Source organism: Lonchura striata, chromosome Z, assembly GCF_046129695.1.
Source record: "Lonchura striata isolate bLonStr1 chromosome Z, bLonStr1.mat, whole genome shotgun sequence".
NCBI lineage: Eukaryota > Metazoa > Chordata > Aves > Passeriformes > Estrildidae > Lonchura > Lonchura striata.
Genome location: NC_134642.1, coordinates 8,427,690 through 8,444,133, shown reverse-complemented (window position 1 = coordinate 8,444,133; position 16,444 = coordinate 8,427,690). Strand labels below are relative to the sequence as shown.

At 38.7% G+C, this 16,444-nt stretch overlaps 1 protein-coding gene across 6 annotated transcripts in view; it reads right to left on the bottom strand.

Annotated features, from left to right (window-relative positions):
• SHC3 (SHC adaptor protein 3) overlaps positions 1–16,444 on the bottom strand; it is a 58,878-nt gene that overhangs the window by 17,174 nt on the left and 25,260 nt on the right. For 5 of the 6 annotated variants that reach the window (XM_077790362.1, XM_021530425.2, XM_021530427.2 and 2 more), the window contains 4 exons: positions 11,711–11,774; positions 8,970–9,089; positions 5,839–5,892; positions 1,586–1,637 (listed from right to left, as the gene is read on the bottom strand). In XM_077790362.1, coding sequence (XP_077646488.1) covers positions 1,586–1,637; positions 5,839–5,892; positions 8,970–9,089; positions 11,711–11,774 — 290 coding nt within the window. The remainder of the gene's footprint in view (positions 1–1,585; positions 1,638–5,838; positions 5,893–8,969; positions 9,090–11,710; positions 11,775–16,444) is intronic. The other variant, XM_021530424.3, reaches the window with a different exon arrangement.

The window sequence follows — 16,444 nt, the reverse complement described above, 5'->3', positions numbered from 1 at the left end:
CTTCACTGCAGCAAAAAGAGCTTAGAAGGAACCACCTTTTGAAGAGGACAAAATGAAGGAAAAATAGAAGGTGCATTCTCTGCTATAGTGGCAGTCCCTGTTATGCAGGTATCATATAGCTTTTTGAAAGGAAAATTAAGAAAGAAGGTACAGAAATTATCTGAAGAATGAAGGATTTGCACTGCAGTTGGAATGCTACAATCAGTCAATCATTGCATAAAGAAAACAAAGAAATTACTTGACCTGAATACACCAAAGGAAGGCAACAATATCAGGTACTCAGATGACTTCTCAGTCTAGGATAGCCTAACTCAACAAGGAACAGCCACAGGAAGATAAGGATGTAAGACAGAAGGAACATAGTACAGCAAGAACATAGTGCAGAGGGAACACAACAGAAGACAGAGCACAGGGCTCCTCTGAACCCTACAGAGCAAATATCTGGGCTACAGTGCTAGTCCCTATGCTGACTGAGGTCTCTCAGAACAACTAAATCAGTCTTGGGTTTAGCAGAAGTGCACTGCTAAAGCAGGTGGGCTGGAAAGCAGCTCTGCACCATGCATTCCACAGCCTGACACTGGAGCCTCTACAACAGGGGACACATGATGTTATAATGGAAAAAGCATTGCAAAGAATGCGACTATTCCATACCTCCCATTCCCTTTAAGTTTTCTAGGTATTTCACTTATGTTCAGCATATTAGTATGCTTAGTGCAGGTATTACTTACGAGGTAACACCCTCAAGTCTGGACATCTCTGCACATGGACACAGCAGATTCTTCAGGTATCATTAAACATTACTACATATGGAAGCTACTGGGTCTATTGTGCCAGTGGCAAAGTGGGCAGCTGGGGGTTTGCAGGATTGGCATTTTAGAGTTAAGTGAACTCTCCTAAAATCCTGTTGAAAGTACTTAATGTCATTTTTGGGGGGGAGAATCTGTTCTTCTCTCTCTATGACCTATGAATTGTAAATAGATTCTCTGGTACATTACAAGATACTTTGTATGTTGCATTAAGACTTAGTGAATACAATTGACAAGCAGGTCCCTGTCCCTGACCGATTGCTACTAAAGCAATATAACCTTGAATAAAACTCTACTGAGAGAGAGAATTACAGCAAGCTGGCTGCAAAGCTAGTTATTCGATAAAGAATCTGATTCTGCCAGGAAGACTTAGGCATGTACTGGGAAGACCTAACAGATACAGCTGCCTCATCAGACGACTGAATCAGAAGACTGCCTAGCTCTTGCACAGTGACTGGGGGTAGGGAACTCTTGGCTGTTGCCTAGAAGCTCACACAGCCACCTAAGGCAAGTGTTTGATTTCAGAGATGAAGAGAATCAAAGTGATATTTGGGTATGAACTAGTGGGAAGACCTGTTTATTCCAAGAGAAAGAAACTGCTGCTTCTTATTGCTACGCAATCTTTCCATGGCTCTGTCAAAGGCCATCCTTTGATTGGGATATATGCTACATTTGTGTTTTTCAGGAGGGAGGTGAGGCATGGGGGTGGAATCTGACCTAAATCATGAATAACTAGTGTTCCTCAAAGGAAAAACAAACTTAAAATAGATATAACTTACCTCTACGATTAACAGGATCCTTAGCTACATATGCAATATAGTCTGAAGTATCCTGTCAAAAAATTAAGATACCTACAGTGAATGAAAAACATATTTGCACTGATTACAGCAAAAGATCAGTCCACAGTATGTACAGTCTGGTGGGCAGAGCCACAAATGACATATTCTTCTTTACAGATGCATATTACTTAAGCCCCATATAAAAGTTTATGGGTTTTGGTACTCATGACATCACTTTTCTTTTTACAGAATGTGATCTAATCCAGCAGAATTTTAAAATCTCTTCTATCAGTTAAACAAACTCAGTAGGATTTGGCCCAGGCCTCATTTAGGAGGGAATAGAATGACAAGTCCTTATCTTCAAACTACCCAGAGATTTTTGGTTCATAACATGAATAATCATCTGGTTCTGTGGCAGAAAGAGTGGGAGTAACAGCACTGCTCTTCAGAAATACTGAGCAATGGCATTTATTCATGTGTGACAAGCAGGTGTTTACTTTACTGACTGCAGTGCCATATGGCACAGAGGTGCTCAGCCACTGCTTGGCTCTGACAAGCAGTGTCCCTGCACAGCCTCCCCCAGCCCTTAGGCTGCTCCCTGCCACGCCTTTTGCCACATGCCTGGTGAATTTTCTGGCAAGAGCACACAGATATCTTCTTGTGGGAGCTTATTCTTCCTCAGCTGCCACCCCAATGCTCCTGTGCACAAATGGTGCAGACTTCTATTATTATGCAGATGAAACAGAAACACCTGGATTTCTGGGAAACACTTAGGCCTGCTGATAAATCTGAAAAATGCCATATTGCCTTGATGTAATCAGGAAGCCCTGGTTAGATCTGGTATTTCCTGACATTCCTGGCTAGTCAGGTATGCTAAACCCAAGGGATATACAGGATACATCACAGCTGGCTGTGTAAATCTACCCAAAGCCTTTTCAGGTGACTGATCCAAGATCGCTGCCAATTATGCCAAGGTCTAATGTCCTAATAAACATCAGTCTTCAGTTAAAAGATAGACTTCTTTAGCGTGGCTTTTTGTAGTGCAAGCACACACCACCAGCAGCCACCCAAAACAAATCACTGTACTGAATGTCTACACAATTTCCTTCCTGAGGAGAGAGCAAGGGACATGATGAAGCACAGTCATGGGTTCTGGTGACAGATGTGTAACCATGTCACTTAATGCATCCTTGGAAGGCACTCAGACACAGCAGCAGCGAGGCTGGTCTGTTAAAAAAGCATAGCCCTACCATTTTGTTTCCAATTTCTTACACATCCTGTGGCACAGTGTCTGGGCAGTGACCACAGTGGAAATAAGGATGCATATCAGCAAGTAAGGGGAAAACAAAGGTAACTCTGTCTATAATAGCAAATAACACAGAGCCCTTGTCTCACTGTACTAGTTTCTCACAGCATGCTCTGAAAATCTCTGAGGGACCAGCACATGCTTGGCATCAATCCCAAGAGACCACTACAAGGGAAGAAAGTGAATGTGTGGGTGCAAATTGCACTGTGTTATTTATTTCAGGGCCAGAAAGACTAGAAAATGGGCCACAGATCAATTTATTTACTACTTCAGGCATAGCTAATGGATACATTTATGCCTGAGTAGATCATAGATCTATCTCATAGCCAGTGTGGGTGTGACAGTCTGAAAACACCTACTCCTTATTTAATTTAAAGCTCTAAGATTCAAGCTGACTAAGACAAACCATTAAGGACCTAAGGTGGGCACGTTTCAGTTGTGGCTAAGTTAGAAGACCCTCATCCAAAAACTATACAGGACTTGGCTGATGCAGCAAAGTGATCCTTGACATTCAAGGACTGAAAACAAGTATGAATGAGATATAATTTTAAACCTACAGACATTGCATTGTAGTGTTAAAATTTGGAGATATTGCTGAAACTGAAAGACTACTGCCTTCAGGGACCTCTGAGAGACCTGCCTTATTAGACCTGATTTATTAGACTTTTTGACATCCTCCACTCCAAAATTTCAGCAGATATCTACAAAAAACATATGTCTTCTCTGGCAGCCTGGGAACAGCCACCTGAAATTACTGTGGAGCAAAATTGTTTAGAGTATCATAGGAGTGGCTGAAGAGAACTAAAGCAGATTGAGAACACAGCCCTAGTAGTGAAATAAAAATGGTTCTGAAATGGCACGTAAAAGAATTTGGTATAGAGATTTTTAAGCTCCCATATTCTGACACAGCCAGAAACTGACTCATTGCAAAGGGGACTATTGCAAAAGTATATATTCAAACCTTTCTCCGGGACTGTGGAACACTTCTCAAGGGGTTATATTTTGAATAATATAATTAAGGGTAAGAGAGTGGGAGGAAGGTTGTAAACCTAACTGCTATGACAAATGGGAGACAGATATCCAGAGCAGAAATATTGAGGTGATAAAGAAGTGAGAGTAGTCTCACCTCCTAATAAACCAAACCCTAAAATAACTTCAAAATAAGGGAATCACTTCCTGAAGAAACATGGGCACATATCTAGCTTCTAGGTCACTATGGCCTTTCTCCAACCTGTTTAAAAGTTATCTAAGGAGATAAATTTATGGTCTGTAAGCCAGCTGTGGTTGGGAGATGCAGTTCAGTGATGGAATTCCACTACCAAGTAGAAATCATTAAGGGCTGATGAAAGTTATATCTAAATGACTCTCTGATGAGTAAATAAATCTATGAGCTGTGAGCTAAATCACATCCTTGCATTTTGTCATCTTCTACATGCACCCAGGACAAAGGAACTAGCTGCTTTTTGCTTTTGAGTTAAAATTGTTTCTTACTAGGCCAGAGATAGCTTGTAGATAAACATTAGATACTCATACGCACTTTCTTCCTCCCAACACCGGAATTAATCCATGCAGTGGTCTTATTTGGAACACAGATTCATAGTTTCACTGTACCTTGTAGACTCCCTTGCACCATGCAATTTTATTTCTCTGGTAGCTCACTGACTCAGTAGTGAGATTTTATCTCTCTAAAACATTTGGATGAGCTTGTTTACTCCAAATCCAGAACTCTACTGCTGTTCCTCTCCTCTTTCCTGGTAAATCATTTCATCAGTGGGCAGTGTGAAATGGTGTTTCCAGGATCTAGCATTTGGGATGGCAGATGGGCAGCAAAGAATCTTCTTATGGAGGCAGGGAACTGTGCTAATCACTCCTCTGCCCACTTCAGGAATTGTTCATTTACAGCATGCATTGCAATCTGTTGTGTTTTCAAGCTGCTGTTGATCCATTTCTTATTCCCCAAATTATTGTGATATTGCGTCCTTTTCCTTTCTGCAATTGTACTGAGCTCAACAAAGCTATACTAAGACTAGAATTTGTCTTTATGTTTTCTGAAAAAAACATAATGAGCAGAGAAAGCACCAACCATCTTCACCTTAACAGAGTTGAACTGAGAGAATTATCTCATAAAGCAGGCTAGAAATTGCCTTACTTGTAGTACATGACTGATATAGGACAGATAATCACATGGTAGAGAAAAAGGTGTTTATTCAATTAATCTAAGTTTAAAAGCTTTCAAACCTCTAAGAGGTGAGCACTCTCACTAATTTATAAATTTCCCCTTGCTTCCTGAGTGGCAAATACTTTTGAAGTCCATTTACTAATATACCTTTCGATAAACAGGTTATAAAAATAACTAGGAATATGCCCTTTGATCTAAATGAAAAAAAAATTTGTAGGTGTATCTAAAAGCTTTGCAAAACAGGAAAGAAAGATCTGTGGTTTTCCTGAAAGATTGTCTTCAAGCTGCATGACTGTAGCAAATATACCTGCAGGCAGAATTTAGCACAGTCTTCTCAATTCAGACTTACAGTTGAGGAGGAAAAAAAAAAAAAAGAAAAGCATACATAACTATAAATACTATAAATATAGCTGCAACATATTCTATTACTGTAAAAAGTGCAAGATAAATAATAGGATAAAAATCCATACAACGCCCATATAACTATTGTACATTTCTCTGAAAAACAAAGCCCTGTTTATCAGTTACTGTATGAATGCTTACAGTCCCTTAATACTTTTTGTTACAGTCATTCACAGGGGAGGATCCATGAATGCCTGTCAGACATTCAAAGTGAGCTTGATGGCAACAATCAAGAAAAATTAATGAAAGAAGAAACAGGACCCGTAGTGGTTGTATTTTTCTTTCAGTGAGATATGCCTTAAATTTTGTCACACAGCCCTTGTAAAGCAGTATCTGTGTGGGAGAAGGCTTTACAGAAATGCTTACCGGGTCACCTCCAGATGCAAAGGAGATAGATTGCATATGGTGATTTGCTATGATCTGTATGGATCAGAAAGAATAAGTGTGAGTCAGATGGGTTCCTTACAGTTTGCAATTCTGATTTCTGGTTTTTGCTTTATGCTGGTGAAAATCCAAAATCAAGATCAAAATTACCTACAAGGATTTCAAAGAGTAGCATGATAATATAAACAAACTTAAGGAATAAATGAGTATTCTGGTGTTCTTTAAAATGTACTCAGATCTCTAGTAAATCATACAGACCTGTCAGAGAGTGTCTTTGGAGAAATTTTAATCTGCTAAAACTTACTTTCTTTATTACAGATAATGATGAATGAAACAAAAGGTCCTATTCATCAAACTATTTTTCTGCTGAAGCCGCTCTGGTGAAATCAATGAAACCATGCCAACCCCTACAGCAGGTAAGATTCCTAACATTGCATCCAACACCTATTGTGTCATTGTATGCTTCAAACATCAACATGTTTACAATATGCAAACAGAATTTTGAATCTAGCTGCAGTGTAGCATTGTGGACAAATTCACAGGCACACTCCAGGGCATTTGAAATTCAAATTGCTTATGTACGATTTGAACTAATATGATATTTCTCTGGGAAAAGACAATTTGTCCTGAACCTCTAATAAAAGCAGAACATGTCTACTATTCTGAGAATCAACTTACAAAATCTTTTAATAATGAAATCATGTAACAACCAAGAAAGAAAAGGTCATTTGAAAGAAATTTTCTCTTGATATTTGAGTCACAGAAGCCATGCCAAGGAATTCATCTGGGCCATTGTTAAGTGCCTCAGAGCACCAGACAATAGGAATTAGGATCTTGATTCTTCACTTTGGAGAGGGAACCACATAAGAAAAACCATTCTGGAAAAAAAAATGGGCTAGAAAAATATTATCTGTGCTGTTTCCCCTAATCTGCTTCTTAAAGACCTGAACTATCAACTACCTTAATCAGAAAGAAAAAAGTGTGATAGAAGTTTCTCTGGGTCTTGCTGCTTCACTAAGTCAGCAAGAGGTGACTAATATTTGTAATGATTCTTTTATATAAAGAGCACTTAATTTTCAATAGCCCTACTTGTCCCACAACAGCCTCCAAAGATGTGGTTAGTTTTTAAGTGTGCACTTGTAAATTAGTGTTCTGCTACTCAGCAGTGAGGATTTCTTTTTCTTTTCTCCCTTATAGAATATATAGTACATATATACATTCTATATATACATATAGAATGTAGATTATCCTAACAACAGAACTGAAGTAGTGAAGTTCTGTTATGCAATTTCATACTATCACTATCTTGACTTCTGCAAATAACCTAATAATTTATTTCAGCATGTAAAAGAAAAATTATTTCATATTGTCACTAAACTATTTTTTTTCCAATTTTTAAGGAAGTTGAAAGGTGTTTAGGTCAGGGTTCTTTTTAATTCCACAGCTAATTTAGTTTGAAGCAGGGGTATTCCCCACCTCACCTCTACCCATATCAAAATACTGAAAAAAGATACAACAAACTATTAATGCCTTGCATTGCTTGAAATAAAACAATTCACTAATGTCAGCATACATTTAAGAAACCTTTTAATCTACACCAACCTTCATTTTAAAGAAATAGGCAAAACAAAGTCATGCTCCACTCATCCCTGGTAAATATGTTCACAGAACTGCTGCGCAGGGGTGCATGCAGTTGCTTTCCTTCTTCCACAAGGGCCAACAACCCTGGCTTGTCTTTTCTTCTTTCCAGATCTGCTGGGAAAAGGACGCTACTACAGAAGTTTGCAGCCATCCTCCTGTGTGGGGCCACAAAGGGCAAAGCTGCTAGGCTATGCTTATCTGCAAATCAAATCCTTGGCATGAACAAGAAACAGGGGAGGCTGCAGCCAGACTAGGGATCTCTGAGAAACCAGACATTTCCCAGGCCTGCAGCACCCAGAGGTGTCTACTTCAAAAAGAATGATATAAGAGTAAGATGAACAGTTTTGTCAATTCAGAGAAAACATGTAGAGGATGACTCTTTGAAACAAAAGACTTTAACTTCATTTCTGCCCTGCCATTGGCTGCTGACAGGCAAGCTGACTTTCAGGGTTTGGCACTTCCTTAGTAGAGCTAATTAACATTGAGTTCTTATGCTTCTGATGGGGAGTAAGTGTCCTTATGAAAAGCACTGCTCTGTATATTCCATAATAAGGCTGCAGGCTACTGCAGCCAGTCATGGTCCTGCTCCCCCAGTCTCAGTGCTCACTGCAGAGGATTGTAATGCTTTCTAAATAAACATACAAATGAAGATATATGTATAAAAACATAGTAACAAACAGCAAGCTTTTTAATAAACAATTGTATATATGTTTTTTCTTATTTTTAACCCCGAGGCCCCAAAGGACAGTAGGAATTTTACTTTTTTTCTCTCTGTATCTGGGCAGAAAGTTGCATGCCCTAATGCAATATGTGGTTCACAGCAAATAGCACAGCACTGACTACACATCTCTGTCTGCTTCCTTTTTATATACACCCTGAGAAAAGATTTTTCTCATCTCATACATCATTCACAAACCACTGCAGTGATTCCCCAAAGTCTGTCTGTATCTTCAGTGCAGTAAAGAAGAAATGAGCTACTTTAAAAAGGCTGCCTTGTCTCTCTAAAAGACTGGCCTTTCACCACACTGCAAAATCCCTGAGGCTGTATTTTTGGCAGCACCTTAGTAACAGTTTGCCCTTAAATAATCTAAATGGGAAGAAAACAACAAAATTGGGGGTGCACATTCAGTATTTTAGTTGTTGCTCCAAGCACACCCCTTTTATGACTCTGAAAGTTTGTCATTTTATTCAATAAGAACTCCCACAACCAGATAATGGTATTTCACATCACAGGTCTTTTAAGAGCAAAACCAATCTGCCTGAAACATGACAAGAAGAAAATAATTTATTAAAGTTGTGTTGAATAGTGAAATAAACTGACTTCCACTGTGATTATATTTTGGGTTCATTCATTTTATGACATTATTGAGGAATAATAACTTTGAGCAATTGAGTATTTGGCAGACAGCAAATAATTGTGCAGCAGGCTGTTCATCAAAAGCCTCACAAGTTAATACAGAAGTTACACTCACCTGTTTTGTATCAGGATTCATTAGATTTAAGCTGCTGGTGGAGATATTCAACATTATGCTCATTCCTGCAAACTGAAGATTGCTCTTTCCCAAGATGCTAGAAAGGACTTTGCTTGGTGGCTGTGAGGAGGGGGGGAAAAAGCAGATTTTTGTTCTCTGATTTATTTTTTTTTTTTTTGAATGACCTTCATTGTATGCAGGGTTAGTGGTGATCTTAAAGGCTTCTAAGAAGTTTATGACTTTTCAAAGATCATTGAATTGCAACAGCTGTTTTCCTCTGGAAATTATTTCTCATTTATACTACTACTACTACAACTACTACTACTGCTGCTATTAATAATAATAATTATAACCATAGCCAAGAAATTCTTCATCTACTCTTGACCAAAAAAATAAATAGGGGCTTTGTGAGACAGCACCAGTGTCACTTCACCCAGGGACCAAGTAAGGTAACGAAGATGAACGCCTTCAGTCCATATCTTAAAATGATGATGTGCTTGTTCTATAAAAATAGCTTCAACTCTTTAAATTTTCTATTTGCTCTACATCTACTGACTGTTCTACCCCTTGCCACATGGAAAGTGGGACTCCAGTAATACCGATGGAATGCTTACAAAATGGGATAGAGTATTATGGACTAGATGATCTCTAAAGGTCCCTTCCAACACCAACCATTCTATGACTTTTCTTGTAGAGTTGAGGGTAGGTAAAAGCCAGATATAGACAAATAAAACCTCTTTATGCTGGGGTAAAAGATGCATCTAAAGATCATCAGATAATAAGTCTAAGAATGTAATACAGGGGATGTAACAGTATTGATAACTTTTATAGGCATTTCACCAGCTCTTAGGAGGTATTGCAGCAATAGAAGTTATGCTGTCAAAGCAAAATTCACAATCTTTACACCTTTGACCTCATGGGGAACCACATAGCTGCATGAGAGCAGCTGCATTCAAGCAACCACAGCCTGTGAAAAATAAGGCTGCCCAGCAGTAACAGACCAAGCCCTTTAACTTGCTCTGCTTGCACTGGTGAATAGTTATGCTAGTTATTAGGATATAAACAATAACTGCAGACAGTGCTCTTCTGCCATCATATTTGCACTTGTTCCAAGCTGCCTGCAAGCTTGGATGGTTTTGTTCCTAGCAGGAATGGACACACTTGAGCTTCTGTAGCCCTGCAAGTTTACATACATTCAATTTTATCTTCTTTCCCTTCTGTTATGCTGATTAAAAATACACTACTTACATACTGTTCCTATGGAACATGTGCTGCACTATTCAAACCCTTTCATGTTACAGAGCTAGTACTTCATTAACTTCTCTTTTGAACAAACTCTTTGGAATATTCTTGTATCCCCTCTTTCCTTAATCCTTCATGGTTCCCTTTATGATTCATGCCTAAGGATCACCTATCCACAGTGCAGGTAAAGTGAGAAAATTTCGCTTCAGGAAGTACCTGTCACCTAAACCAAATTAATATGCCACTAGTGGCAGAAACATTATGAATGTACAGAGCAGCAAAAGACACGTCTTTGACATTTATCTGAAATTCTGTTGCTCTTTTCAATAACTTATAAGTCACATTACTTTTAAAACCTGTAATATAGCAAGATGTCTCACTAGGCGCTTGGAACTCTGTTTAACTTTTTCAGCTACATTTTGTGTCATTTTGCTTTCTAAGAAGAAAGATACTTTTGTCTTAACTTTCAAATTTAAAATGAAAAGCCAGAGAACCAAGAAATGCCAATGAGATAAATTTGGTGGAGGTGAAACCATAGCTTTAATTTCTGAGACAATTTCCAATTACATTGTGACACGTGTTTTCACATATGACTGATTTTACCAGTATGTGGTTCTCCATTGCCAACAAGTGGCTTTTCATTGTGTTCCTTCTGCTGAGATTCTGCCTAGATGGTGGAGCAGCTGGGGAAGCAGGCAGAACTTTTGCTTCACCGGCGGATTCTCCTTCTGTGCCCGAGAACACACACAAGGGCTATAAATAACTGCTTTCTATTCTTCTCCCCCCAGAGATAGCATCACATCCCAACTTTGCTAGCAGGCCTCTGGAAGAGACTGTTGAGAGCCATCAGTGCAGGAGCTGAGCCAAGGCTTCCTCCTCTCCCTGTATGAAGGCTCTAACTCCCAGCACACAAATGAAAATAAAAGCATGGTAGTAACGATGTCAGGTACACACTGGACTCACCATCAGCACTGGGCACTGAAGCATTTATGGAAAAAGCAGAGGGACAAAGGATCACCTCACATGCCCTTTCCATTTCCAGAAATCAGTGATTACCAAACTCTTTAAATGACATTAGTATATCTATCTTTGAAGAACAAATCTATTCACTTTCAAAACTATATATGTTTTGCATATCTTCCAGCACCTATTTTCATAATTTACTCACTAATTTTATGAAAAGGCATCCCATTTGTTGGTTTTAACTCTTCCACCTGCAATCTACAAAAGAAAGAAAGTAAAAGGAGGAGGTTTCTATGGAAGGAACATAGAGGCACAATCTTCATCCTAGATGTACTTATATCTCCAGATGTGTACAAAAGCAGATCCTGACAAAAAGGGCAAGTGACAACATACAGTGAGTAAAAACAGCCAATACTTTAAATGATTAATCATCTGCAATTCTCAAAGCTGCCTTAAAGTCACCTGCCTGCTGTGCCTGGTCTCCACTGTGTTGTACAGAGAAAATACAGTCAACTCGACTACAGGAAAAAAAATACCTTTCGTTTCTTGAAGGCTCTTTTGGCACCAGGCATGGCTTCACAAACACGACTGATTGCTTCCCTGAAGAGACAGAAAAAGCTTTATGGCAAAAGAATGTGTGGGTTTCTTCATTACGCTTGATATGTACTAGAGAGAACAGTTTCAACTATATTTCTGTGCACAAGTGAGGATAGTTAGTAGGTCAGTTAGCTTTCCTCTAAAAAGGAAAATGTTTCCTCACACTATTAAAAAGACCTTTTCTCACTGTAAATTAGAATATTGCTCATAATACCATCTTTCCAGTCTCACTTTTGTACATTGCTTAACACCTTCTTTTAAAAAAAGTGTTTATTTAATGTGAGAGTTAGAAAACATAATTTTTCTTACTACTATACTATACACTTTTCCAGACAGAGCAAAACCACCAGGATTAAGATAGTATCACAACCCTAAAATACTTTTGGTAATATGTACATTCTACACAGTACACGGGATGTACAACATTTTAATTTATACTATTTCAATACAGTATGAGTAGTTTATTAGTGGCCTTACATTTATATTATAGGGAAAAATCATTGCCCAAAACAATATTTTATTTCTGATTTTAACATTGCTTCATTCTTCCCATTGCACTCAGGTTGACTGAAATAAATGTATGACCAAAACTGATTTGAATCTTTACCCTTTCATAGAAGAGAAACTCTACATCACAAAAATGATACTTGAAATGATACTTCTCCAAACAAATCTTACAGTTCATTTCAGTAATTTAACAATTTATTATCTGAATTTTCATCCTGATCAGTGTCTAGAATTTGCTCCTGTACACACAAATGTCTTCCCTGTGACCACTAGGTACAAGACTTTAATAGGCTTGTCCCACTACAAGGCAGAATGATTTCACAGGAATGAGCAAAGGTGACTCCCAACCTTGTTTAACTATTTTTGTATGTATTGAAATTAACAGCACATTATATTTAGAGCCAAAACCATGCAAATAACACATACTTTATGCAAAAACCCCCAAAACTCAAAAGCAAACCAACTGACCAACCAACCAGTCAACAACAAAAAAAAAAAAAAAACAGACCAGAAAGCAAAAGAATGGAAAACAATGAACTACAAGACAAAGAACAGCCAAAATAATAAAAACCTTGAAACATCATCTAGATAAAGACATAAATGATATCAACTTTATGCCATATGTTATATATTTGAACTACACACAGGATCAACAAGTGAGTCAGGAGAACAATGCCATACATGCATATCAGCATTCAACTTATAATGGCTCAGCAAATGCAATAGATTATATCAGGCGGCAATCAGTAACTGATATATAGTCATGCCTTGTGCACTCTTAGCTTGGCCCCAATTAAAAGTTGGAATCACCTGAAAGAATCACATTTTATTGGTTTGGGAGATGGGTGGCTGGGGGAATGGAACACACCTTGAAGCAGGTTTACAGTCCTGTCATTTTGAAGAAGTGTGAGATTTATAGCGAGAGACGTTTAAAAAATCTTTCAAGCACTCTGTCTTTTCCTCAGGTCTAGAGGAGATGTAGTTTGTTCCATAACAATTCTTAAGTCTTTTTGTTCCCCATCTACATCTGTTTTTTTCAATAAAATTGCCTCTCACTACAAACCCTGACTTGCATATGCACCCAGACCATTACAGCTACAATACCCCATTTCACAGTTCAGCACCTATATTTAGTTCCCACCTTCATAACATTTTTTTTTACTCCAAACAAGTGTTTTAGTTAAAGAAATTGCTAGATTTTCTTACAGAGCAAGTAGAAAGCAGTTGGTTTAAAAGAACATGTCTGATGCATCTTAGAAATAAAGCACAGCAAGCATCATACAGTGATCACCATAATACTGAGACAAGGGTTACTCCTGCAAGTGTAACGAGGGAAAAGTAAATAGTACAACTCTCAAAAGAAAAATTCATTAAAAATGCTTTTCTTTGTCTCAAGATAAACAAGCACACAGCATCTTTTACAGAGTCATCCTTTCTGGCTACTGAGCTAAAACTTGTGGTTTCCCAACTCTTTCTTCTGCTGAAGTAAATCCTTTGGAGGTAGTAGAATGGGAAGTTCAAGCCAGTGGCAGTCTCCAGCCCACTTCACTCTTTCAGACCCATGCCTCTTGCTTCACCAGGTGTGTCTTAGTTTCCCAGGCATTTTGACTGCAAGTTGCTCTCACAGAGACATCATCAACACTTGTCACCTCTTTGTCTCTTCCAGTGGCTCAACAGGTACATTGAGATATCTCATAGGTTTTGCCTCTCACAGAAGGGACTTGCATTTCTGAGATATGTGCTTGAGGGATAAATTAGTCTAAAATTTCATTTCTCTTCCTATTTGCCCCTGTCATCTTCTCTCCCTAGGGGCAGCATGGAATTTACAGAAAGACAAGGGGATTTTCAGGTCACTGCACTCAATAAAAATGTCTGCAATCTTGTTATATTTCTAGGGCAGAGTTGGATCTTGTAGCAGTTTTGCTACTACCTCTCCTATCTGCCAGCACCTGATAACCAGACATTAAAATGCGTTACTCAACAGATGAATCTGATTCAAGGACCAAGGATCAACCTCAAGTTGATCAAAACTGGCACTTGAGATAGGAGAGGAAATAACTAGGTGAAAAGTCTGAAGCCCAGGGCAAAGCTTCACAAGGCAGCCTTGACTACTCCTTGCATGCCTCATCTTGGTGGAGCACAGAAGACTTAAAAAAAAGAAAAACCTAACAAACCAAACCAAAACCAAAACCAAAACCAAAACCAAACCCCCCCCCCTCCCCCCCCCGCTACTACACAAACATACGAACAAACAAACAAAAAACCAACTAGGCTACATGTCCTCTCACTCCATAAGAAAGTACTATACAATTTCCAGCTGCCTTCCTTTTGGTAAAATATCTTGGTTTTACATAACTCAGTGTTCCCAAATACTGTGGGAAGACTAGGTTTTGAACCTCTGTGAATACCAAATGTATTCAAGCAACTGCAGGGTTCACGTTAACAATGCTTTTAGTGAAAATGGTGGGAACTTCAGAAAACATTCATAGAGCAATTCTGTGTAACCAAGGTCAGAGTGTCCTGGCAGCAACTCTTTGCATGCCTGCAACAGAAGGCACACTCCCTGCGTGGGAGTTAAGGAGTCTAAAAGCAGTATTTTAAGAAAATAGGAAGAATAAGGACAACTAAACATCTGTCACTGCACTGAATATGCATTTTATCCAAGGGCCACCAAGATGCTTAGAGGGATGAAGCACCTTTCCTATGAGGAGAGGCTGAGAGAATTGGGATTGTTCAGCCTTGAGAAGTGAAGACTTTAGACTGAATTAATATGGTCTTCCAGCAGCTTAATGGAACCTACAAGAAAGGTGAAGAGAGATTTTTACAAGAGCATTTAGTGATTAGATGGGGGGAAATGGCTTCAAACTGAAACGGTAGGTTTAGACAAGATATTAGGAAGAAAATCTCCACTGTGAGGGAGGTGAGGCACTGGAATAGGTTTGTGACAGAAACTGTGCATGCCCCAGCCCTGGAAGTGCTCATGGCCAGGTTGCATGGGGCTGTGAGCAATCTGGTACAGTGACAGGTATCTCTGCCCATGGCAGGGGATTGGAACTGAATGGTCTTTATGGTCCCTTCCAACCCAAACCATTCTATGATCCTGTGACAGTTCCCCAGTCAGATAGCCAGACAGCCTAGTGATGTGGCAAGTATGGCCTAAAGACTTCTTTTCAGCTTGCACTGCTAGGAAGGACAGGGTAGACATAACCTTTTTTTTTTAGCAAATCAAATTTGAAAATGCCTCAGCAGCACAAACACCTGATGTACAAATCAAGCCCAGGCCCAGGTATTGCTGCTAGGCTGAGCATGCCATCACCTGACATGTGCATGGAAACACTTGCCTAAGGAAGGCAAAAACAAAAGTTATATATATATCTGCATGGCTAAATATTGCACAGTTTGGAAAAGTTGGATGTGATTACATTTGCTTCCTTTCTAATAAGAAAATTATTTGACATAGACACACATTACACCTTTCTAAGCCACATCCTGCTCCATTAGCTAGGCTCAGATAAATCAGTGCAGAGTTATGCCAATGTCTTGTAAAATTAGTTACTGTGCTGTCTGCAGTAAGGACCACATGCTGAGTTCCAAATCTGCCCAAGAGTATTTTCTGCTTTGCAGATGGTCATACTGTGGAGTCATTTTCTTGGCACAAAACATGTTGAGTATTTTGAATATAATTCCAGTATTCAAGTGCATTGAGTAAAAAGATCTGATTTTTCTGAGGTTGACCTATACTGCTTTAAAGTGGTTTGACATCTGAGAAAGAAAAAAGGACATTTTACATTGCCATTTAGTTCCATTAAAAAGGCTAATGCCCTGGTATAATTTATAGCTTTAGTGATATTTTATTCTGTTATAGAGTGTAGTCCACTCAGGAAGTTCAAATGTGTTCCTCTATGAAACATCATCACATGAAAATACTCTCAGGTTTTGATTGTGCTGTTCCTGTTATTAATGAATATGATTTAATTGATTAAACCCCAAAATTCTGGAACTCATATTTCAGGGAAATTACATACACATAGAAAAAGCACAGATTTTCCCAGCATATTTGGAAAAAGTAAAACCATCTCAAATAATGAGATGAGAAAATGTGACTACATTTTAGTCTGAAATGTTTTGTATCAAAATATTTAAAACCTACTAATACTCACTTGTTA